Source organism: Gigantopelta aegis, chromosome 4, assembly GCF_016097555.1.
Source record: "Gigantopelta aegis isolate Gae_Host chromosome 4, Gae_host_genome, whole genome shotgun sequence".
Taxonomy (NCBI): domain Eukaryota; kingdom Metazoa; phylum Mollusca; class Gastropoda; order Neomphalida; family Peltospiridae; genus Gigantopelta; species Gigantopelta aegis.
The window spans coordinates 8,283,606-8,310,551 of record NC_054702.1 but is presented as its reverse complement, the minus strand read 5'-3'; the positions used below and the strand labels follow the sequence as shown (position 1 = coordinate 8,310,551).

Here is a 26,946-nt window from a genome sequence, read left to right as displayed (position 1 = left end):
GAAACTATTTTATATTTATTTTTTGTTTGTTTGTTTGTAACTTTTTAAAACAATGTTCTAATTTACTTCCTGCTGAACTATATGTGACCTGTAGGCGTAACTTTCTTCAGCCATTCAGCAATCGCTAAAATTTAGGTCAGACACGCCCGTGGTCTAACTATGGGATACACCACGGGTAAAATCAAAGGGACCGACACCAAAGCGTGGTACAAACCTGTATTGGTTACTATGTCTATGTGATATACCTGTATTGGTAACTATGTATGTGTGATATACCTGTATTGGTAACTATGTCTATGTGATATACCTGTATTGGTAACTATGTCTATGTGATATACCTGTATTGGTAACTATGTCTATGTGATATACCTGTATTGGTAACTATGTCTGTGTGATATACCTGTATTGGTAACTATGTCTATGTGATATTCCTGTATTGGTAACTATGTCTACATGATATACCTGTATTGGTAACTATGTCTACATGATATACCTGTATTGGTAACTATGTCTATGTGATATACCTGTATTGGTAACTATGTCTACATGATATACCTGTATTGGTAACTATGTCTACATGATATACCTGTATTGGTAACTATGTCTACATGATATACCTGTATTGGTAACTATGTCTATGTGATATTCTTGTATTGGTAAGTATGTCTATGTGATATTCTTGTATTGGTGACTATGTCTACATGATATGCTTGTATTGGTAACTATGTCTATGTGATATACCTGTATTGGTAACTATGTCTATGTGATATGCTTGTATTGGTAACTATGTCTATGTGATACACCTGTATTGGTAACTATGTCTATATGATATTCTTGTATTGGTAACTATGTCTATGTGATATGCTTGTATTGGTAACTATGTCAATGTGATATTCTTGTATTGGTAACTATGTCTACATGATATACCTGTATTGGTAACTATGTCTATGTGATATACCTGTCTTGGTAACTATGTCTATGTGATATACCTGTATTGGTAACTATGTCTATGTGATATTCTTGTATTGGTGACTATGTCTATGTGATATTCTTGTATTGGTAACTATGTCTATGTGATATTCTTGTATTGGTAACTATGTCTATGTGATATTCTTGTATTGGTAACTATGTCTATTTGATATACCTGTATTGGTAACTATGTCTATGTGATATTCTTGTATTGGTAACTATGTCTATGTGATATACCTGTATTGGTAACTATGTCTATGTGATATTCTTGTATTGGTATCTATGTCTATGTGATATTCTTGTGTTGGTAACTATGTCTATGTGATATACCTGTATTGGTAACTATGTCTATTTGATATACCTGTATTGGTGACTAAGTCTATGTGATATTCTTGTATTGGTGACTATGTCTATGTGATATTCTTGTATTGGTAACTATGTCTATGTGATATTCTTGTATTGGTAACTATGTCTATGTGATATTCTTGTATTGGTAACTATGTCTATTTGATATACCTGTATTGGTAACTATGTCTATGTGATATTCTTGTATTGGTAACTATGTCTATGTGATATACCTGTATTGGTAACTATGTCTATGTGATATTCTTGTATTGGTAACTATGTCTATGTGATATTCTTGTATTGGTAACTATGTCTATCTGATATACCTGTATTGGTGACTAAGTCTATGTGATATTCTTGTATTGGTGACTAAGTCTATGTGATATTCTTGTATTGGTAACTATGTCTTTGTGATATTCTTGTATTGGTAACTATGTCTATCTGATATGCCTGTATTGGTAACTATGTCTATGTGATATACCTGTACTAAGAGCCTCTTTACTGCTGGTGTTTGTATTGCTGTTCTCACTGCTGGTTCCGGGAAGATTGTCTTGCATACTCTCTGTTTGTGGATCATTTGGGGTGGCATCGACTGAACAAATCAAATATAGGATTATGAGTCCAAGTGAAATTAAAAAATAAAACTGTCCGCTTCAACACACAATGCGTTGATAACTTTCGGTTATAAAACACTGTATTGCAACTTTTATTGTTCTTCTTGAGTAACTATAAATACATGTAATATTGTGAAATACTTTATTTTTGTGTCATTAAATGTTCGTGGTTCTGCTAAAAAAAACCCACAAAAAACAACCCCACACATTTCGCTATGTCTAATAAATTCGTTTGAACATGTGACCACCACAAACAACAGTAATTTCACAGTGGCTGTTTTAATGGGAATTCATCTTAATACTAGTAGTTTCGTTATTGTTGGATTAAGTGATGGATACCAATTTTCTGTTGTGGATAAACTTTTGTGATTGTGTCCATTTTATAAATGTCCCATACCCATACATTAATCCCTCTCGTTTGGTTTTTAAAAGTTAGTTATTTTCCGTATTTTAAACGTTTAGATCACGGGCATTTTGGTCCTGTTGGGAGTTTATGGGATGTTTAGTTAGTACCACTCGATAAAACGAGTCATGCGCGTACCCTGTATTGTCGTATATATTGACAGGTTCCCGGCGTGGTCATTCGGTTTAACGTGAAGTTCGGAAACCAATCTAATGAACCTTCTTCCTGTTCCGTGTGGCTGAGTTCGCCAGCCATTGGTTGCTAACCCTTGTTAGATCCATTTTTACCCTACTCATTAAACCGAATTACCATTTCGAAAATCAGTCAAAATAGTTTGCAAAAGTTTAGCGATAAACGGACGGCTAAAATCAACCGTTTAGGAGATATAGGGCCTCAAAGTTTGTTCTAGCGGCCATGTTGGATTTATGCTAATTAGGACCTTTCCCGGTATCAGATTTGGGTAGATGTTGGATATAATGTTCAGTGGGGTCATCTTAACAATATATATATGTTTTAAAACTTACAATTTGTTCTAGGTTAAAGGCGCAGACCCTAGTTTAAACCCATAACAATGGACACTAAGTTTGGTTAAGTTACAAACCTCAAACACATTTGGATAACGTTACAAGAGAGTGAAACAAGAGTCTGCGAAGTTAAAACGGTGAAATACCGTTAAAAATATACTAAATATCGACTCCCTAACTGTTACTTCTCAGACACACGTGCGTTTTTAAAATAAAATAAAAAAATGCATTTTGTGGTATTGGAAACACCAGGATGACCAGAAAAACTTCGGTTGTACGGAAATGAATAATTTAAAAAATAAAATATAAGTAATGTTTGATTTCAGTGATAATAAACGGCTCTAATAGTGAAAAATATGCCTTAGTGTTTAAAAACTAGGGTCTGTCCCTTTAAGTGATATTTTTACTGGACTATACGTGGAAACGAGACAGAAGCTATAGGGTGTATACTACCAAATCAAATCCCATAGACGACAATAGTAACATATGTGGCTAAAACTCCTACCTGCAACGTATCAACCGACATAAACGCCACGGATATAAATACTACCACCCCTTACACTTAAAGTGATTCAGAAAAAAATGGGGGTCAAGCTGCTCGTTTCTGAGATAACGGGTAGCGTCTATGACTACCCTAGTTTCGCACAAAATTCGAGTACTTTTTTTTTACAGGTACCCCATACATGTTTCAAGCACAAGGCTACTTGACACATTGGTACTAGATGAAATAAAATTGCACATTTTGTTTTTACCCAGATGAAACTATTATTTTTTACAACCAACACACTCACATTTATAACCAATCACAGGACTTGTGGTGTTCACTTCTCTATCAAAAGTTGGGTGTACCTCGAACTTTGACCCAGCCGGAAGTTATTTGGTTTAGTACTACCTTTAAGATGCGCTTACCATGTCGAATTCTGATCCCCAGTCGTTCAGTCATCGGTCTCGTGTCTGTGACGATCGCCATCACCTGGTTATAGTCAATCTGAAAGAAAGAAAGAAAGAAATGTTTTATTTAACGACGCACTCAAAACATTTTATTTACGGTTATATGGCGTCAGACATATGGTTACGGACCACACAGATTTTGAGAGGAAACCCGCTGTCGCCACATATGCTACTCTTTTACGACAGGCAGCAAGGGATCTTTTATTTGCGCTTCCCACAGGCAGGATAACACAAACCATGGCCTTTGTTGAACCAGTTATGGATCACTGGTCGGTGCAAGTGGTTTACACCTACCCATTGAGCCTTGCGGAGCACTCACTCAGGGTTTGGAGTCGGTATCTGGATTAAAAAACCCATGCCTCGACTGGGATCCGAACCCAGTACCTACCAGCCTGTAGACCGATGGTTAACCACGACGCCACCGAGGCCGGTCCAATCTGAAAGAGACATACATTATACAACACATTTATCTAACACAGGGCTGGAGGGGTATATAGGGGAACAAAATCAAGAAGTGAGTGCCGTCGGTGCGAACTCCACGGAACTTCGAAGTACCCCTAAAAATCCAATATGATTTATGGGGGGGGGGGGGGGGGGGGGGTAGTCGGGGAATATGTACCATTTTATAAGCTGGGTATATATTGTTACTGAAAGAATCCTTTTTAAAAGTTACACATGTTTATTAGAAAATCACTGCATCCATTCCTGGTATACAATGAGAACGCCTCTTGCAAATATGAATATATAAAGCATATATACTCTTCAAAAACTGTAGGGGAACGTGAAATATTAATTTTCATATCAACTATTAGACCGAACATACGTTTTGACCACAGACATCCTAGTAAAGAACGTTCAGGTCTCTTTATCAACACACCAAAACACATTCCATAGTTTACACGTGTATCACGCAGCTGCCCCGTACACGTGCGTGAGGTGTCATTCTCGATTTTGACAATTTCAAGGAAGGTCGATTAATCACTGTGAACATTATTTCTGTCAATCTTTTTCATTCTGTTATTATTACAGTTATTATTATTTATTTTTTTAAATCATTTTTATTGTTTGAATTTGCGATGCAACGCAATGAGCGTCTACCGGCTTTTGGCATGCTGCAAATGGGAAGACATCAGCGTGAAGTGGCCAACACCTTCAATGTTTCGAAGTCAGTGATTAGCAGACTATGGAACAGGTACCAACAAACCCAAAATGTTGACGATCGACCCCGGGCAACGACAGGAGTACAAGATCGATTCATCCATAACCAGGCTCTACGAAATCGATCTCAAACGGCAAATCAAATTGTTGCAAACCTTCATCAGGCTGCTGGTGTCCGAGTTACGGGTCAGACGATTAGAAATCGTCTTCATGCAGCCCATATTCATGCTCGACGGCCCCGGGTTGTGCCTACCTTGACAAATCGTCACATTGCCCACGGACGTGAATGGCGTTGGGAGCATCAGAACTGGGGTACAAGTCGCTGGTCACGTGTCATGTTTTCAGAGGAGTCCCTGTTCACTTTGGACTTCATTGACAGGCGTGGTCGGTCTGGCGACAACGAAATAAACGGCACGCCAACGTCATAATGCGAATTCATGACAGATTTGGCGGTGGATCGGTTATGGTGTGGGGTGGTATCACTATTACTGACAGAACCCCCGCCATATTGTGCAAGGAAGGGTCACTGGGCAGTACTACCGGGACAACATACTGACACCCTTTGTCGTCCCGTTTGCTAGGCGTGTGGATCGACGTTTTGTTTATCAGGATCCGTGCTCACCGTGCACGAATCGTCAAAGCTCACCTTCAGCAGCACATCTATCGAATGCCATGGCCAGCAATGAGCCCAGACCTTTCCCCCACTGAACACGTCTGGAACATGATAGGGAGACGTCTGTGTCAACGTTAGCGGAACTTGGTCAGGCGCTGTAAGAGGAGTGGAACAGATTCCCTCAAATGGCCATTGGGAGACTCATACGCAGTATGTCTCGTCGACTGAATGAATGTCTAACACATCGTGGCGGTATCACCCACTACTGATAAAATATATGTCTTTTAATTTTGGTTTTGTATTTTATCCATATTTTAATCATTATTTTATATTTTTAATAAGAACAACTAATGTAATTTAACAGGGCAGGTGTCTGGTCTGTTCCTTTAGTAGTGGCTTGGTTAATATAACCTCGTCTACTGCCCTGGGTGATGGCAGCGTCTTCTGAATGACTTAAGACTTTCGAACGTCTTCCTTTTTCTTACTAAATAAACCATCGCTGGATCTTTTGTGTCACTCTCCTAATGGTACAAACGATGAAACCCGTAACCCTTTGGCGTCACTCTCCTAGTGACACCGGTTTAGGAAGTTCTACTAACTTCTTAAACAACTATTAGGATTGGACTGAACTGTGGTTGGACACGGTGGGGGTGGGGGATGGGATGCCGGGAGTTAGGGCATTCTTTGGGGCCATAGGCGTAGGCGGTTTGACCTTAGGTTTTGTGTAGGGCCGGACTCCCCTACCTCCCGACACTTACCTAGTCACACCAATTTTTAAAATATGATTGGCAGCCCCTTTTCCAAAATTAATTTAATATTTTTGGTATAATTGTGCCAACTTTATAGCCTTTCCTCCTAACCTCCCATGGGCTTAATGAATATTGTTCAACAATTATTCATTTTAGACCAGCCCATCTAAATTTGCGCCGAAATTATATTACATTAATAATTTATATAGGTTAGGAATATTAATATTTTTCTTTAAGGCGCAGCTAAAATTTATTAACCCTAATTTCCCCCTTTTTTATACTGTTGATGTTAATATTCAAAATTTCAAAATTGACCGTATTTGTTAGGTTATCCCTGTTCCGAGTCAGACCCCCGATCCTATCGGAGGCCGGACTCGGGATAGGCGTGTTCGAAACACTAGTGGTATATGGACACGTTAACCAGCTAAACTACTGATAAAAAAACCGTCAACTTTCAAATTTCACTTCTGACACCAATCGTCCTTCAAGATCTTTGGTGGTCATAAAACCTACTATAATACTGAACTACCGGTTGTAATGTTTGCCCAATTAATTCACTATTATCAAATAACTATTCCCCACAGCTAATATACCTTACAATTTTGTCAATTGTAAATTCTTATTAGAGTTCCCCTACTTTTTTGAAGAGTATGTATTAAACACTAATAATAGAATAATGGATGTGTAAATACACAAAAATAGCCTGATCAATATGCATGGATATATATACACACACACACACGTATATATATATATATATATATATATATATATATATATATATATATATATATATATATAGACATATATAGATATATACACATATATAGATATATACACATACACACACACACACACACACACACACACACATATATATATATATATATCAATCAGAGATGGGACGATTACTTAAAAAAAGTAATCGATTACGATTACAGTTACTTTAGAACGTCACGATTACGATTACAAGATAATTGAAAGTAATCGATTATGACTGCGAATACATTGTCTAGCAATCATGATTACATTTCCACAAATCTACACAGAAATGATGTTACCACCATGACGTTATGCACTTTATTTTACAACCATACCGATTTCATTCCTTGAAAGACATAATGGATAATTTTGGATTATTTATTAAATTATTTCAAACATTTATAAACGTATGTATACTGCAGGGAGGGAATCAGTTTCCAAAACCAGATTTATTATTCGTAAATTTGGATTATTGACGAAAAGGTACCCATAACTATAGGTATAATTATTGTATCAATGCATAACATATATTTTTTTTTATATTATTGAAATAAGCCATAATTAGTAATTGCAAACTGTCTGATCACTATTACTTGTTGTTTTTCTATTGTTTGTAGAACGTATAGCAATTAATACCATCCACAAATTAAAATAAATTATTATTATTTTAAAATATATAAATGAAGAAATAAAGAATGAAAGAAAAGAACAAACAAGTAAATAAATAATTAAATTGATATCTGCATACATATACATGTTCACAAGTTGCTCATTGCATTTAATTGTTGACATTCTAAAAATGACTATTATTAATGAATCGATTTGCAGTCATACTTGCTTTGTGCCATATTATAAGGATCCAATTGTATCGGTGAAAATTACAAGTATCTTGGTCTGGGTGTGTTTATTTTGGTATCATTAGAAGCTTGATACGATTGGCTGGCTGCCCGTCTGCAGTCGTAACCACTAACAAAAGAAACGAAAGTTTGCCACGGTACCATTGGTGGACTTTCACACCTGTGACAAAACGAGATATTGTCAAGCGTTTCTTAGTTGAATTCAGACCCGTGATAACGCTGTATATGCATTCAGAGGAACGCAAGTGTTTTATTATAAAAACATATATATATATATATTATTCATTTTTTTACGGCAATGAATTAGGACACAAAACTGGGGCATGGTGCAGCGCCCTTTTATATATTGCTAGCTAGAACACTGTATTCATTCAAGTAGTTTTATAGTAAACGTAAACACGATAGATACCATTATATGAATGTGTGTCTTCATCCCCAGGGTAACATTCATTTGATAATCCAGACGTTATGATCCCGTTTCTCAAGGCAAATGATAGTTCTACTATGAGAGTAGTAGACAATGGGAGATCAGTTCTACTGACTGACCAGTACTGCTTCTAACTATAGGCACTGTTACTGGAGTTAAACACATCTAAGTTTAGTAAATAATTATGAGTAATCATGAACGTAATCGCTGATTACGATTACATGACATTCTCAAACAATGTAATCGATTATGATTGCGATTACACGAACACATTTAATCGATTACAATCATTACGATTACTGATTACGATTACCCCATCTCTCTTATATATATATATATATATATATACACACACACACACACACACACACACACACACACCACACACACACACACACACACACACACAGGCCTAAGAACAAGTGTGCAAATAAATAGAAATGATATCAGCTGAAGCTATAATGAATGTACAAATAAATAGAACTGATATCAGCTGAAGCTTAATGAATGCAAATAAATAGAACTGATATCAGCTGAAGCTTAATGAATGTGCAAATAAATAGAACTGATATCAGCTAACGAGTGTGCAAAACAATATAAATGATACTGCATTAGCTAATGAATTAACAATAGCAAGTAAATAGAAATGATATCAGTCTAATGAATGCCCAATTAAATAGAAATGAAACTAGACTAATATATAAATGTTCAAATAACTATAAATATTAGCTTAATGCATGTACAAATGATATTAATCTGATGATTTTATTTCAACTTATTTTCATGCTTATATCCAATTAAGGTTCAAGCACGCTGTCCTGGGCACACACATCAGCTATCTGGGCTGTCTGTCCTGGACAGTGGGTTAGTTGTTAGTCGTTACTGAGATAGAAGAGGTTGTAGTGGTCTTATACCTACTAATTGAGTCGTTAAAACTCGCTCTGGATGGGAGCCGGTACCAGGCTCCGAACCCTGTAACTGCAAACCTTATGTCCGATTGCCTTAACACCGAAGCTGGTATACTAAAGAACGTGAAAACAGAAATGATACCACCCAATAGGTGTGAATATAAATAGAAATTTTATCAGCCTAATGAGTGAGCAAATTAATATACAAAAGACAAAGATAATTGATGATAAGTTTTTACTGTAGTGTATGAAACGTTATAATATGGAAAGAGAAATGTCCGAAGGTATGGGAAACGAGCAATAGTCCATGAAAATGTTGCACCTGCCATATCCAAATGAGCCACATCACTAGAGGAGGTCCAGAGCGAAGTTCACACAGTCAGTAGTGAGTGTGTCCACCTTGAGCACCGATACAGGCCTGGCACCGTCATCTCATTGAGGCCACTAAACGCTAGAGAAAGTTCCTGGGAATGCCTGTTTCACAGATGTGTGGTTAGGATCCATGTGTCTTGGTGAGGGTTGTCACGGGTGGTCGGCCGCTAAGGGGACGGTCCCTGACCTGGTTGTTTTGTTGATATCGTTGCCATAAGTGCCATATGGTGTTTCTGTGGACGATCAATTGACGTGCGACATAATACTGCGAGGTCCCAGATTCAAGCATCCCTATGACTCGCCATCTGTCATTTCACTGAGGCGTGGCATGACGAAATTGCATCAAACAATTCACTAATGATGTTTTTCTGACTTATGTACTTCTGAAGGCTGCACAGAGTGGCAATGATTTGCGACTGAATGTCTGGCCTTTTATGGTGAACACTGGACAGGATTTCTCCCGAATATTCCATGTTTCTTGCACAAAGCATGCAATCGCTGCAACAACTGCTTGGTTGCATTTGTTCGAGCTGTTTCATGCACATTTTCTCTGATTTACATCCATAAATCCATTCACAAATTTATTACTCCAAACAATCCATGTCACAATAACTTTTGCCTTTTAGTATAAATATACATGTTATCAGCCTAATAAATGTGCAAGTAATAGAAATTACATCAGCCCAATGTGTGCAAATAAAAATAAATATAATTAACCTACCTCTTCTTCGTTTTCATTCATCTCTTGAACTAGGACAACAAATTTGTCTCCCTTGATCTCTCTAATGAACTCGCACTGCGAAAACCATCTGGCATGTTCGACGAATGGGTTGTCTCCCCGTATCCAGTTTCTAAGACCACCACCACAAAAGTAGCATGTTGTGCTATCTCGAGAATTTCCTATAATAGAGAGCAGACAATTGGCCTTTAAATTGACTTTGCACGACACATTTATGGCAGCCGACCTGCTACCGACCCCATCTTTAGTAGCATACTGCATTCTACCAGCATGGTCCCTAGAACCGTAGAACGTACCCTGCTTCTTTCCCCTCGAAATATATGAAAGAATTTGTAAGTCTAAAAGTGTAAATTTGCAATTTGTAAGTCTAAAAGTGTAAATTTGCAATTTGTAAGTCTAAAAGTGTCCTTTTTACCTATGCGGAGAACACCCCACTATATTATTATTTCACTGCCATCCCCAGTTATTTTAGACTACGGCCCTGCGTCCTTGTCATCTCAGATGTACTTAAACCTACATTCACTTTCCTGAGTTCTAATTATGTTGAAACATATCTAGAAATAAAAATCTATATATGTACTAACCTGAAAAGAAGAAACCTGCTTCCCCTAGCTGCTGTGGAGTCTGGTTGTTTGGGTGCGGCCAGCGTCCGGCGAACGTCAAAATACGTGTATCCAAATCAGCATACTTGGGATACTTCGGCTGCTGCGAGGTTCGTGGAGGTCTGTCTGAGATCCTTGACGAATTGGGTGGCAGCTGGACATTAGTGGAGTTGATTATCGTAGTGTCTGCCATCGTCAGCCCAGCACTGGCTGCAACTGTCTGCGAGGTTCCATGGCCCACGGCCAGATTACCGCCAGCTGTTGAAGGAGAACCAAACAGGTCATTGTCTGTAATAGGCCTGTCGAGCAGCAAACTCTCACTGCTATAAGCGGCACCCAATGAAGTCACCAGCATGGCGGACTCAATGCTGGTTGTCGACATTACCAGTACGGCAGAGCCATTACCAGTCATGATGCTGCCTGCACAGCGGGGCCAGTACTGTCGGTATGTCGAGAAAGCAGGTTTGATAGTAAGTTCGATGATACTCCGCTAATCCTTACGAGTCGATCACGGGCCTCTTCCTGCACCTCCACTGGGTGATTCTCTTCCTGGTTGAGGACGAATCTGCAGCCAGGAGACACCCGTCTGTGAATCTCCATGGGGTCATCTGTACGCCTCCAGTTCCTATGGGTCATCCTGCAGCTGTAGCAGGTCACCTGATCATTCGGTCCACTGTGGTAGAATCCTGCAGCTGCCAGACGATTAGGCCAGGCCGAGGTGGAGGGGAATTCATCAAATGAAGCATACCGAACCATCTCATCGTAGTATCTGTCATCACAGCTTCTGGCATCACTGCTATTGGCATCACTGCTTCTGGCATCACTGCTATTGGCATTACTGCTTCTGGCATCACTGCTATTGGCATTACTGCTTCTGGCATCAATGCTTCCAGAGTGGCGACTTTCACAAGGCAGCAAATCACTGCTATTGGTACTGTTTAAATGGTTATAAGACATCATACCAATTTTATATTCTGCTGAATAATTAATATATGCTGGGTTGTCCAGGATTCTAGTTGTATCCTTTTCCAAAACCGCTGGTCCATCTTTGAGGTTTTCTGGTTCTGGGGATCTGTCACTGGTTTGTGGAACACTAGCTACCACCATTTTCAACACGTGTGATTCATTTTGGGGGTTTTCGGGTTCTGGGGATCTGATTCCAGTTTGTAGGTTCTTCAGAAATGATTCTTCAGAGGAACCTATCTGTGCTGATGAGGACTGTCTCTCTGCTGGCTCTAGGCTGTTTACCAGTTGCTGAAATACTGATTTCAAATCTTTTGAAATGTACAGTATAGAACATAGACTCGATTTCCGTTGATAATGGATAAAACAGCACACAGTGAATATTAACCAATAAGCATATTGGGTAGTTACATTTCCAAAGAAAACAGATGGCATTAACGTCTTCGCAGACATAATAGATATTGTGTTTGTAGATATAAAGGATAATGTTTTCACAGGGGCAATGAATAATGTTTTGTCTTCATCAGTTAATGTTTTGTTTTTATGAATTAATGTTTTGTTTTCATCAATTAATGTTTTGTTTTTATTAATTAATATTTTGTTTTCGTCTTTTAACATTTCCGTGTTTACCGTCTTTAAAGTAGTGCTTTTGATGGATTTTGTGTGACTGTAATTCAGTAGTAGAAATATGAAATCCACAACGGTTACATCGACCAAACTGTCATATAATAATAACTGTAGTGTATAATATGCCACAGAAAGCAGCCACAGTAACACGTCGTCGCGTTCCCTTATAGTTAAATTTGCAGCATAACAACGACATGGTATATCCACTTCGTTACAGTTGGTACCTGAAACATCCAAAGATAAACGATTTGTTTATTTAATATTGTGAATACTTCAATAACATCTAAGACACCGTTTATGGAAAAATAAATAAATAGAACTGTATGACAATACTGAGTAAGGGGATAAGATGAAGCTCAGAGGTAGAGCTTTAGTCTGAGGTTCCATGGGTGGTAGATTGACCCCCGCCCCCTGACAGACTCAGGTTTCTGTCAGTCCCAAGCAGTGTCCATCGACTGGTACCTCACAGGTTGTTGTATGTGCTATACTGTATTTGTCAAAGTGTACTTAAAAGATCTTTTCCGTACGATTAACTTATGTGACGGCAGACGTTTTTCTCTTTCACTCTGGACGAATGTGACAATAAACCCATTTTCAGACAATGGATTGTCATAGGTTAAAATATGCCGAGACATCGTTAAACAAATATTCGCTTCCTTCACATAATACAGAGTAAAACTCCTTTTTGTTTCAAAATTTAAAACATTATTTTCTACAATTGAAATGCTAGTCTACAGATAGGAAAATAAATTGTGAAACTATTCAAAGTGCACGATGCCTTTGTGGAATACGCTCCTCACTAGAATACTATATCTGAAATATAAATTGTTAAACTATTCAAAGTGCACGATGCCTTTGTGGAATACGCTCCTCACTAGAATACTATATCTGAAATATAAATGGTGAAACTATTCAAAGTGCACGATGCCTTTGTGGAATACGCTCCTCACTAGAATACTATATCTGAAATATAAATTGTGAAACTATTCAAAGTGCACGATGCCTTTGTGGAATACGCTCCTCACTAGAATACTATATCTGAAATATAAATTGTGAAACTATTCAAAGTGCACGATGCCTTTGTGGAATACGCTCCTCACTAGAATACTATATCTGAAATATAAATTGTGAAACTATTCAAAGTGCACGATGCCTTTGTGGAATACGCTCCTCACTAGAATACTATATCTGAAATATAAATTGTTAAACTATTCAAAGTGCACGATGCCTTTGTGGAATACGCTCCTCACTAGAATACTATATCTGAAATATAAATGGTGAAACTATTCAAAGTGCACGATGCCTTTGTGGAATACGCTCCTCACTAGAATACTATATCTGAAATATAAATGGTGAAACTATTCAAAGTGCACGATGCCTTTGTGGAATACGCTCCTCACTAGAATACTATATCTGAAATATGCTATTCAAAGTGCACGATGCCTTTGTGGAATACGCTCCTCACTAGAATACTATATCTGAAATATAAATGGTGAAACTATTCAAAGTGCACGATGCCTTTGTGGAATACGCTCCTCACTAGAATACTATATCTGAAATATAAATTGTGAAACTATTCAAAGTGCACGATGCCTTTGTGGAATACGCTCCTCACTAGAATACTATATCTGAAATAATAAATATTCAAAGTGCACTATTCAAAGTGCACAGTGCCTTTGTGGAATACACTCCTCGCTAGAATACTATATCTGAAATATAAATTGTGAAACTATTCAAAGTGCACGATGCCTTTGTGGAATACGCTCCTCACTAGAATACTATATCTGAAATATAAATTGTGAAACTATTCAAAGTGCACGATGCCTTTGTGGAATACGCTCCTCACTAGAATACTATATCTGAAATATAAATTGTGAAACTATTCAAAGTGCACGATGCCTTTGTGGAATACGCTCCTCACTAGAATACTATATCTGAAATATAAATTGTGAAACTATTCAAAGTGCACGATGCCTTTGTGGAATACGCTCCTCACTAGAATACTATATCTGAAATATAAATTGTGAAACTATTCAAAGTGCACGATGCCTTTGTGGAATACGCTCCTCACTAGAATACTATATCTGAAATATAAATTGTGAAACTATTCAAAGTGCACGATGCCTTTGTGGAATACGCTCCTCACTAGAATACTATATCTGAAATATAAATTGTGAAACTATTCAAAGTGCACGATGCCTTTGTGGAATACGCTCCTCACTAGAATACTATATCTGAAATATAAATGGTGAAACTATTCAAAGTGCACGATGCCTTTGTGGAATACGCTCCTCACTAGAATACTATATCTGAAATATAAATTGTGAAACTATTCAAAGTGCACGATGCCTTTGTGGAATACGCTCCTCACTAGAATACTATATCTGAAATATAAATTGTGAAACTATTCAAAGTGCACGATGCCTTTGTGGAATACGCTCCTCACTAGAATACTACTATATCTGAAATATAAATGGTGAAACTATTCAAAGTGCACGATGCCTTTGTGGAATACGCTCCTCACTAGAATACTATATCTGAAATATAAATTGTTAAACTATTCAAAGTGCACGATGCCTTTGTGGAATACGCTCCTCACTAGAATACTATATCTGAAATATAAATTGTGAAACTATTCAAAGTGCACGATGCCTTTGTGGAATACGCTCCTCACTAGAATACTATATCTGAAATATAAATTGTGAAACTATTCAAAGTGCACGATGCCTTTGTGGAATACGCTCCTCACTAGAATACTATATCTGAAATATAAATTGTGAAACTATTCAAAGTGCACGATGCCTTTGTGGAATACGCTCCTCACTAGAATACTATATCTGAAATATAAATGGTGAAACTATTCAAAGTGCACGATGCCTTTGTGGAATACGCTCCTCACTAGAATACTATATCTGAAATATAAATTGTGAAACTATTCAAAGTGCAAACTATTCAAAGTGCTACGAAGTGCCTGCCTTTGTGGAATACGCTCCTCACTAGAATACTATATCTGAAATATAAATTGTTAAACTATTCAAAGTGCACGATGCCTTTGTGGAATACGCTCCTCACTAGAATACTATATCTGAAATATAAATTGTGAAACTATTCAAAGTGCACGATGCCTTTGTGGAATACGCTCCTCACTAGAATACTATATCTGAAATATAAATTGTGAAACTATTCAAAGTGCACGATGCCTTTGTGGAATACGCTCCTCACTAGAATACTATATCTGAAATATAAATTGTGAAACTATTCAAAGTGCACGATGCCTTTGTGGAATACGCTCCTCACTAGAATACTATATCTGAAATATAAATGGTGAAACTATTCAAAGTGCACGATGCCTTTGTGGAATACGCTCCTCACTAGAATACTATATCTGAAATATAAATGTGAAACTATTCAAAGTGCACGATGCCTTTGTGGAATACGCTCCTCACTAGAATACTATATCTGAAATATAAATTGTGAAACTATTCAAAGTGCACGATGCCTTTGTGGAATACGCTCCTCACTAGAATACTATATCTGAAATATAAATATTCAAAGTGTGAAACTATTCAAAGTGCACGATGCCTTTGTGGAATACGCTCCTCACTAGAATACTATATCTGAAATATAAATTGTGAAACTATTCAAAGTGCACGATGCCTTTGTGGAATACGCTCCTCACTAGAATACTATATCTGAAATATAAATGGTGAAACTATTCAAAGTGCACGATGCCTTTGTGGAATACGCTCCTCACTAGAATACTATATCTGAAATATAAATTGTGAAACTATTCAAAGTGCACGATGCCTTTGTGGAATACGCTCCTCACTAGAATACTATATCTGAAATATAAATGGTGAAACTATTCAAAGTGCACGATGCCTTTGTGGAATACGCTCCTCACTAGAATACTATATCTGAAATATAAATGGTGAAACTATTCAAAGTGCACGATGCCTTTGTGGAATACGCTCCTCACTAGAATACTATATCTGAAATATAAATTGTGAAACTATTCAAAGTGCACGATGCCTTTGTGGAATACGCTCCTCACTAGAATACTATATCTGAAATATAAATTGTGAAACTATTCAAAGTGCACGATGCCTTTGTGGAATACGCTCCTCACTAGAATACTATATCTGAAATATAAATGGTGAAACTATTCAAAGTGCACGATGCCTTTGTGGAATACGCTCCTCACTAGAATACTATATCTGAAATATAAATGTGAAACTATTCAAAGTGCACGATGCCTTTGTGGAATACGCTCCTCACTAGAATACTATATCTGAAATATAAATGTGAAACTATTCAAAGTGCACGATGCCTTTGTGGAATACGCTCCTCACTAGAATACTATATCTGAAATATAAATGGTGAAACTATTCAAAGTGCACGATGCCTTTGTGGAATACGCTCCTCACTAGAATACTATATCTGAAATATAAATGGTGAAACTATTCAAAGTGCACGATGCCTTTGTGGAATACGCTCCTCACTAGAATACTATATCTGAAATATAAATGGAAACTATTCAAAGTGCACGATGCCTTTGTGGAATACGCTCCTCACTAGAATACTATATCTGAAATATAAATTGTGAAACTATTCAAAGTGCACGATGCCTTTGTGGAATACGCTCCTCACTAGAATACTATATCTGAAATATAAATGGTGAAACTATTCAAAGTGCACGATGCCTTTGTGGAATACGCTCCTCACTAGAATACTATATCTGAAATATAAATGGTGAAACTATTCAAAGTGCACGATGCCTTTGTGGAATACGCTCCTCACTAGAATACTATATCTGAAATATAAATTGTGAAACTATTCAAAGTGCACGATGCCTTTGTGGAATACGCTCCTCACTAGAATACTATATCTGAAATATAAATGGTGAAACTATTCAAAGTGCACGATGCCTTTGTGGAATACGCTCCTCACTAGAATACTATATCTGAAATATAAATTGTGAAACTATTCAAAGTGCACGATGCCTTTGTGGAATACGCTCCTCACTAGAATACTATATCTGAAATATAAATTGTGTGAAACTATTCAAAGTGCACGATGCCTTTGTGGAATACGCTCCTCACTAGAATACTATATCTGAAATATAAATTGTGAAACTATTCAAAGTGCACGATGCCTTTGTGGAATACGCTCCTCACTAGAATACTATATCTGAAATATAAATGTGTGAAAACTATTCAAAGTGCACGATGCCTTTGTGGAATACGCTCCTCACTAGAATACTATATCTGAAATATAAATGGTGAAACTATTCAAAGTGCACGATGCCTTTGTGGAATACGCTCCTCACTAGAATACTATATCTGAAATATAAATGGTGAAAACTATTCAAAGTGCACGATGCCTTTGTGGAATACGCTCCTCACTAGAATACTATATCTGAAATATAAATGGTGAAACTATTCAAAGTGCACGATGCCTTTGTGGAATACGCTCCTCACTAGAATACTATATCTGAAATATAAATGTTGTGAAACTATTCAAAGTGCACGATGCCTTTGTGGAATACGCTCCTCACTAGAATACTATATCTGAAATATAAATGTGAAAACTATTCAAAGTGCACGATGCCTTTGTGGAATACGCTCCTCACTAGAATACTATATCTGAAATATAAATTGTGAAACTATTCAAAGTGCACGATGCCTTTGTGGAATACGCTCCTCACTAGAATACTATATCTGAAATATAAATTGTGAAACTATTCAAAGTGCACGATGCCTTTGTGGAATACGCTCCTCACTAGAATACTATATCTGAAATATAAATGGTGAAACTATTCAAAGTGCACAAAGTGCCTTTGTGGAATACGCTCCTCACTAGAATACTATATCTGAAATATAAATGGTGAAACTATTCAAAGTGCACGATGCCTTTGTGGAATACGCTCCTCACTAGAATACTATATCTGAAATATAAATGGTGAAACTATTCAAAGTGCACGATGCCTTTGTGGAATACGCTCCTCACTAGAATACTATATCTGAAATATAAATGTGAAACTATTCAAAGTGCACGATGCCTTTGTGGAATACGCTCCTCACTAGAATACTATATCTGAAATATAAATGGTGAAACTATTCAAAGTGCACGATGCCTTTGTGGAATACGCTCCTCACTAGAATACTATATCTGAAATATAAAAACTATTCAAAGTGCACGTGCCTTTGTGGAAACTATTCAAAGTGCACGTGCACGATGCCTTTGTGGAATACGCTCCTCACTAGAATACTATATCTGAAATATAAATGGTGAAACTATTCAAAGTGCACGATGCCTTTGTGGAATACGCTCCTCACTAGAATACTATATCTGAAATATAAATGGTGAAACTATTCAAAGTGCACGATGCCTTTGTGGAATACGCTCCTCACTAGAATACTATATCTGAAATATAAATTGTGCAAACTATTCAAAGTGCACAAAGTGCCTTTGTGGAATACGCTCCTCACTAGAATACTATATCTGAAATATAAATTGTGAAACCATTCAAAGTGCACGATGCCTTTGTGGAATACGCTCCTCACTAGAATACTATATCTGAAATATAAATGGTGAAACTATTCAAAGTGCACGATGCCTTTGTGGAATACGCTCCTCACTAGAATACTATATCTGAAATATAAATGGTGAAACTATTCAAAGTGCACGATGCCTTTGTGGAATACGCTCCTCACTAGAATACTATATCTGAAATATAAATTGTGAAAACTATTCAAAGTACGATATACTGAAACTATATCTGAAATATAAATTGTTGAACTATTCAAAGTGCACGATGCCTTTGTGGAATACGCTCCTCACTAGAATACTATATCTGAAATATAAATTGTGAAACTATTCAAAGTGCACGATGCCTTTGTGGAATACGCTCCTCACTAGAATACTATATCTGAAATATAAATGGTGAAACTATTCAAAGTGCACGATGCCTTTGTGGAATACGCTCCTCACTAGAATACTATATCTGAAATATAAATGGTGAAACTATTCAAAGTGCACGATGCCTTTGTGGAATACGCTCCTCACTAGAATACTATATCTGAAATATAAATTGTGAAACTATTCAAAGTGCACGATGCCTTTGTGGAATACGCTCCTCACTAGAATACTATATCTGAAATATAAATTGTGAAACTATTCAAAGTGCACGATGCCTTTGTGGAATACGCTCCTCACTAGAATACTATATCTGAAATATAAATGGTGAAACTATTCAAAGTGCACGATGCCTTTGTGGAATACGCTCCTCACTAGAATACTATATCTAAATATCAATGGTGAAACTATTCAAAGTGCACGATGCCTTTGTGGAATACGCTCCTCACTAGAATACTATATCTGAAATATAAATAGTTAAACTATTCAAAGTGCACGATGCCTTTGTGGAATACGCTCCTCACTAGAATACTATATCTGAAATATAAATTGTTAAACTATTCAAAGTGCACGATGCCTTTGTGGAATACGCTCCTCACTAGAATACTATATCTGAAATATAAATGGTGAAACTATTCAAAGTGCACGATGCCTTTGTGGAATACGCTCCTCACTAGAATACTATATCTGAAATATAAATGGTGAAACTATTCAAAGTGCACGATGCCTTTGTGGAATACGCTCCTCACTAGAATACTATATCTGAAATATAAATGGTGAAACTATTCAAAGTGCACGATGCCTTTGTGGAATACGCTCCTCACTAGAATACTATATCTGAAATATAAATGGTGAAACTATTCAAAGTGCACGATGCCTTTGTGGAATACGCTCCTCACTAGAATACTATATCTGAAATATAAATTGTGAAACTATTCAAAGTGCACGATGCCTTTGTGGAATACGCTCCTCACTAGAATACTATATCTGAAATATAAATTGTTAAACTATTCAAAGTGCACGATGCCTTTGTGGAATACGCTCCTCACTAGAATACTATATCTGAAATATAAATGGTGAAACTATTCAAAGTGCACGATGCCTTTGTGGAATACGCTCCTCACTAGAATACTATATCTGAAATATAAATGGTGAAACTATTCAAAGTGCACGATGCCTTTGTGGAATACGCTCCTCACTAGAATACTATATCTGAAATATAAATGGTGAAACTATTCAAAGTGCACGATGCCTTTGTGGAATACGCTCCTCACTAGAATACTATATCTGAAATATAAATGGTGAAACTATTCAAAGTGCACGATGCCTTTGTGGAATACGCTCCTCACTAGAATACTATATCTGAAATATAAATTGTGAAACTATTCAAAGTGCACGATGCCTTTGTGGAATACGCTCCTCACTAGAATACTATATCTGAAATATAAATGGTGAAACTATTCAAAGTGCACGATGCCTTTGTGGAATACGCTCTTTGTGGAATACGCTCCTCACTAGAATACTATATCTGAAATATAAATGGTGAAACTATTCAAAGTGCACGATGCCTTTGTGGAATACGCTCCTCACTAGAATACTATATCTGAAATATAAATTGTTAAACTATTCAAAGTGCACGATGCCTTTGTGGAATACGCTCCTCACTAGAATACTATATCTGAAATATAAATGGTGAAACTATTCAAAGTGCACGATGCCTTTGTGGAATACGCTCCTCACTAGAATACTATATCTGAAATATAAATTGTGAAACTATTCAAAGTGCACGATGCCTTTGTGGAATACGCTCCTCACTAGAATACTATATCTGAAATATAAATTGTGAAACTATTCAAAGTGCACGATGCCTTTGTGGAATACGCTCCTCACTAGAATACTATATCTGAAATATAAATTGTGAAACTATTCAAAGTGCACGATGCCTTTGTGGAATACGCTCCTCACTAGAATACTATATCTGAAATATAAATGGTGAAACTATTCAAAGTGCACGATGCCTTTGTGGAATACGCTCCTCACTAGAATACTATATCTGAAATATAAATGGTGAAACTATTCAAAGTGCACGATGCCTTTGTGGAATACGCTCCTCACTAGAATACTATATCTGAAATATAAATGGTGAAACTATTCAAAGTGCACGATGCCTTTGTGGAATACGCTCCTCACTAGAATACTATATCTGAAATATAAATGGTGAAACTATTCAAAGTGCACGATGCCTTTGTGGAATACGCTCCTCACTAGAATACTATATCTGAAATATAAATTGTGAAACTATTCAAAGTGCACGATGCCTTTGTGGAATACGCTCCTCACTAGAATACTATATCTGAAATATAAATGGTGAAACTATTCAAAGTGCACGATGCCTTTGTGGAATACGCTCCTCACTAGAATACTATATCTGAAATATAAATGGTGAAACTATTCAAAGTGCACGATGCCTTTGTGGAATACGCTCCTCACTAGAATACTATATCTGAAATATAAATGGTGAAACTATTCAAAGTGCACGATGCCTTTGTGGAATACGCTCCTCACTAGAATACTATATCTGAAATATAAATTGTGAAACTATTCAAAGTGCACGATGCCTTTGTGGAATACGCTCCTCACTAGAATACTATATCTGAAATATAAATTGTTAAACTATTCAAAGTGCACGATGCCTTTGTGGAATACGCTCCTCACTAGAATACTATATCTGAAATATAAATTGTGAAACTATTCAAAGTGCACGATGCCTTTGTGGAATACGCTCCTCACTAGAATACTATATCTGAAATATAAATGTGAAACTATTCAAAGTGCACGATGCCTTTGTGGAATACGCTCCTCACTAGAATACTATATCTGAAATATAAATATTCAAAGTGCACGATGTGAAACTATTCAAAGTGCACGATGCCTTTGTGGAATACGCTCCTCACTAGAATACTATATCTGAAATATAAATTGTGAAACTATTCAAAGTGCACGATGCCTTTGTGGAATACGCTCCTCACTAGAATACTATATCTGAAATATAAATTGTTAAACTATTCAAAGTGCACGATGCCTTTGTGGAATACGCTCCTCACTAGAATACTATATCTGAAATATAAATTGTGAAACTATTCAAAGTGCACGATGCCTTTGTGGAATACGCTCCTCACTAGAATACTATATCTGAAATATAAATGGTGAAACTATTCAAAGTGCACGATGCCTTTGTGGAATACGCTCCTCACTAGAATACTATATCTGAAATATAAATTGTGAAACTATTCAAAGTGCACGATGCCTTTGTGGAATACGCTCCTCACTAGAATACTATATCTGAAATATAAATGGTGAAACTATTCAAAGTGCACGATGCCTTTGTGGAATACGCTCCTCACTAGAATACTATATCTGAAATATAAATGGTGAAACTATTCAAAGTGCACGATGCCTTTGTGGAATACGCTCCTCACTAGAATACTATATCTGAAATATAAATTGTGAAACTATTCAAAGTGCACGATGCCTTTGTGGAATACGCTCCTCACTAGAAGTGTCTTCAAGCAATAACCTCATCCACACACCATTAACACCGGTAACATTTCATTTTAAATTATTTCCGTGCTTATATCAGGTTCAACTACTGTCCTGAGCACACACCTCAGCTATCTGGGCTGTCTGTCCAGGACAGTTGGTTAGTTGTTAGTTGGTTAGTGGTTAGCGAGAGAGAAGAGGGTGTAGTGGCCTTACACCTACCTATTGAGTCTGAGATGGAGACGGTACCGGGCTGCGAACCCTGTAACTACCAGGCTGTAGTCCGATGGCTTAACCACGACGCCACCGAGGCCGATACCGATAACAAAAGATGAACGTTATTCTGAATAAGTTCAAGGGCAACAACTCTTTTAAAAATGACATTTTTGGGGTTGTTTTGGTACTGGCATTTTGTATGACATATTGGTGGTGTTAAAATAAATCGACATGCAGCTCAGGGGCCTAATTCACAAAGGTCTCTTAGGCTCTGGTAGATAACAAAGTATCCTCTTTGCAAGTCTTTTAGCGTTGCACTGCGAGATCGCAAAGTTGCGAGAGTTTAGTGAATTAGGCTCTAGAGCTGCGATGCTTTTTTTTCGGAAGGGGTAGGGGGACTTAAGTTGCTTACTTGTTTGAGTGTATGTTATTAGTTCTATGCTGGTCCACCCAGAGGATACCATAAGTTTTGTATATAAGTTTGTGTTTCAAGAGTTCTGGGAATTTATTCAAGGGCCAAAACGCAGTTAAAAATGGAATTTATCCATTTTTAAAAGAGTTGTCGGGGGGGGGGGTTGTTTTCCGTTTTTAAATATCAGCGGCTACTCTTTTCATTTGTGTTCATTCCAGTGCCAGTTTCCCCACCGCTACAGGTATCTATACCGTTTCACACCCTAGGCTTAATTTGGTATTTTTGATATTAAGCACACTTGTAAACAAACACTATTCCCGTGCTACGGGCCGCCCAATAACTAGTGTCGTGGGACAGGCTAGTTTTGTCAGTTGCATGTCGTTCTCGTGCATCTTCTTTTATTATTATTTTTTAATTCGACAGCTCTCATTTGTTTTTTTATTTTTGATGTCCATCGTTTTGTCTTACAGTGGGTTTTTTAAAACTTATGTACGGTCCCTCTCCACATACCAGTCCTTGTCTCCAACCACAACATGTGATTATCTCTTATTGCCATTTATACTAAAGTCATTACTTTGTCTGGACACTTAAGTCATTGTCTAATTATTTAATAGACTTTGCTTAAAACTTATGAAGTCGAGGACATTGGTTCAAATCCCGTTACTGGATGGTACATACCGTATATTAACTCGTGTCTCTGATAGCGCCTTTTTTGGTCATTCTTGGGTTTTCAATATGATTTTTCCCCCTGAAGTTCCCTTACCATCTCTCCTCATACACTTGTCTTTGGAGTCTGAACACTAGAACAAATCTTTCTGAACACTAGAACAAATCTTTCTGAACACTAGAACTAATCTAGAACAAATCTTTCTGAACACTAGAACAAATCTTTCTGAACATCCTTCACTAATACACTTTCTCTGGGCCGTTGTCCACTAGCAATGTTAATATTCTTTAATAGTGTTTGTAAAAATATGTTCAAAAAATTTAATATTAATAAAAACAAAGAACGAACGAGTGGATGTTACGGATACTTCAGTACATCAGGGGCATAGCGTGGTCTGGACCGGAGGGGGGGGGGGGGGGGGGGGGGGGGGTTGGGGGTGAATAGGAAGCTAGCGGATCCCTTTGGCTACATTATCCCTGGACATCTATATTAATAGCCTAATACCGTACTGAACCCTTCGAACCCCACCTCGCAGCTTATGTCCTTGCACTAAAGCAAATCGGTCACTGGATGAAAATGTTGCTGGAGAATTCGGACTTTGCCAATTATGTGGTAAAGAAATAGAGAGCGAAATACATTTATATGCAAATGTCCCATACTGGAAAATACACATAATAACGTTTTCCCACACACATCAGTAGAACATAAAAATTTCAAATCATTGAGTTGTTCTGACAAAATAAAATTTATTCTTAAAAGTAATCCAAACAACACGCTGCGAGTATCAAAATTCATACTCGAATTAAACGCACTCTCCCACAGATGGTTGACCTAATTATTGACCCAACAAGGTATTATATGACAATATATATATTTGATTTGTACCTTAAAGTACTTTATTGAACCATCTACGTAACCACCATATCACATTTATTATTCATATTTTATAAAAATAATTGAATTATGGGTACGGTCCATAATTCTGAGAAAAATAACGGCTATTTGGAGAGCAGAGGTGTGACGTATTATTTTGAATCACGTGACGGGCATTCCCCAAATAACCGCAGTGTAAAAACGATTCACCAAGCTCGTGTAACGTGAACGCTTGGCCGTCCTATGCGATGTAGGGTAAATAGAAAATTACAACAATGGAAATTAGTTATTAAAAAATAACAAAAACATGTACTGAATGATAATAAGCTTATACATTAATTTATTTTAGTAACAGAAGTATGTTAAACGTCGACAATCCCGACTAGTTAGGCCTTTGCATCTATAGGTAAATTTATCGTTAGTCGTACGCGAAAAACTCTAAACATCTGGATCACAAACACCGTCATTTTCCATCTTGTCAAATTCATTATTATACAAAATATGCCATAACAACTGACTTGGGATAGGCATTGTTACATTTTTAAAGAATACTCTGAACTAGACGGTGTTTATATACGATATGAGTATATATACGAAGGCCGTGTCTATAGCCTCCACTAACGAGGGCTGGCTATATCCACAGCAAAAATGTATATAGGCGGTAAATAAGTACATGTATTTGATTGATCCATATTACCGAACCATCTGGAACAGGAGGAATACATACTAAGTACTGTACGAACAGTGCATTTTCTGAACAGGGGACGGGGTGGGGGAGTATATGAATTTAGTGGACCCTTTTGTGTACGTTTTCCATAGATATATGAATAGCGTCATATTGTCCCAATAGTATCAGCGGCTGAGGTAGATTAACTGAAAGAGAAACTAATTACGGACAGTACACAAACTAACAACAGGGCTTGAACTTAATAATTTTTCACTGATTGCAATTTTGAGGCTGCTTACGTAAATTTTGTAAAAAAGTTAATTTTACCGTAAATAAATATGACTAAAAGGTTATTTTGCTATATTTAGTCACATTTCAAATGCTCAAAATTGCAAGGGCCAATACAACTCAAAATACTAGTAAAGCTTAGACCACTCTAGGCTCCCCCTCTAAATTTATGTAATGTTTCTGTAACAACCGCCCCCACCCACCCCACCACACCCCACCGCGACGTGATTTTACCAACATAATACATGTAATAATAATAATAATAATAATAATAATACACAATTACTACTACTACTACTACTACTACTATTATTATTATTATTTTCCACCATGTCAAATTCATTATTATACAAAATATGCCATAAGAGCTGACTTGGGATAGGAATTGTTACATTTTTAAAGAATACGCTGAACTAGACGTAGCCCGAGTAATCTGACTGTAAGAGAGCTAGACGGACATTTGGACATAAATACGCTCTCATTACAGTCAGAGACCAAGCTATGTAATGTTTTGGCAATTCCCGACAACCAAAAAGTTGGCAAAGATTTCCGCTCTAATACCACAACAATCCTATGTTTGACGTCAAATACCTTTACATCAATCATTTTCGAGTTAACTGATTAAAAAAAAATACACATATTAATCACTAATACACTCACTACAGAAAGAAATCCGACAGCACCCACATTCAAACATAGGATTGTTGTGATATTATTAGAGCGGAAATCTTTGCCAACTGTTTGGTTGTCGGGAATTGCCCCAAAAATACATAGCTTGGTCT

At 37.0% G+C, this 26,946-nt stretch overlaps 1 protein-coding gene across 1 annotated transcript in view; it reads right to left on the bottom strand.

Annotated features, from left to right (window-relative positions):
* The window catches only part of LOC121372607, a 72,151-nt gene that overhangs the window by 9,669 nt on the left and 35,536 nt on the right, over window positions 1–26,946 (bottom strand). Inside the window, exons 5-6 of the mRNA XM_041499024.1 lie at window positions 3,765–3,843; window positions 1,796–1,906 (exon numbers count right to left, since the gene is read on the bottom strand). Of these exons, the coding sequence (XP_041354958.1) occupies window positions 1,796–1,906; window positions 3,765–3,843 (190 nt within the window). The remainder of the gene's footprint in view (window positions 1–1,795; window positions 1,907–3,764; window positions 3,844–26,946) is intronic.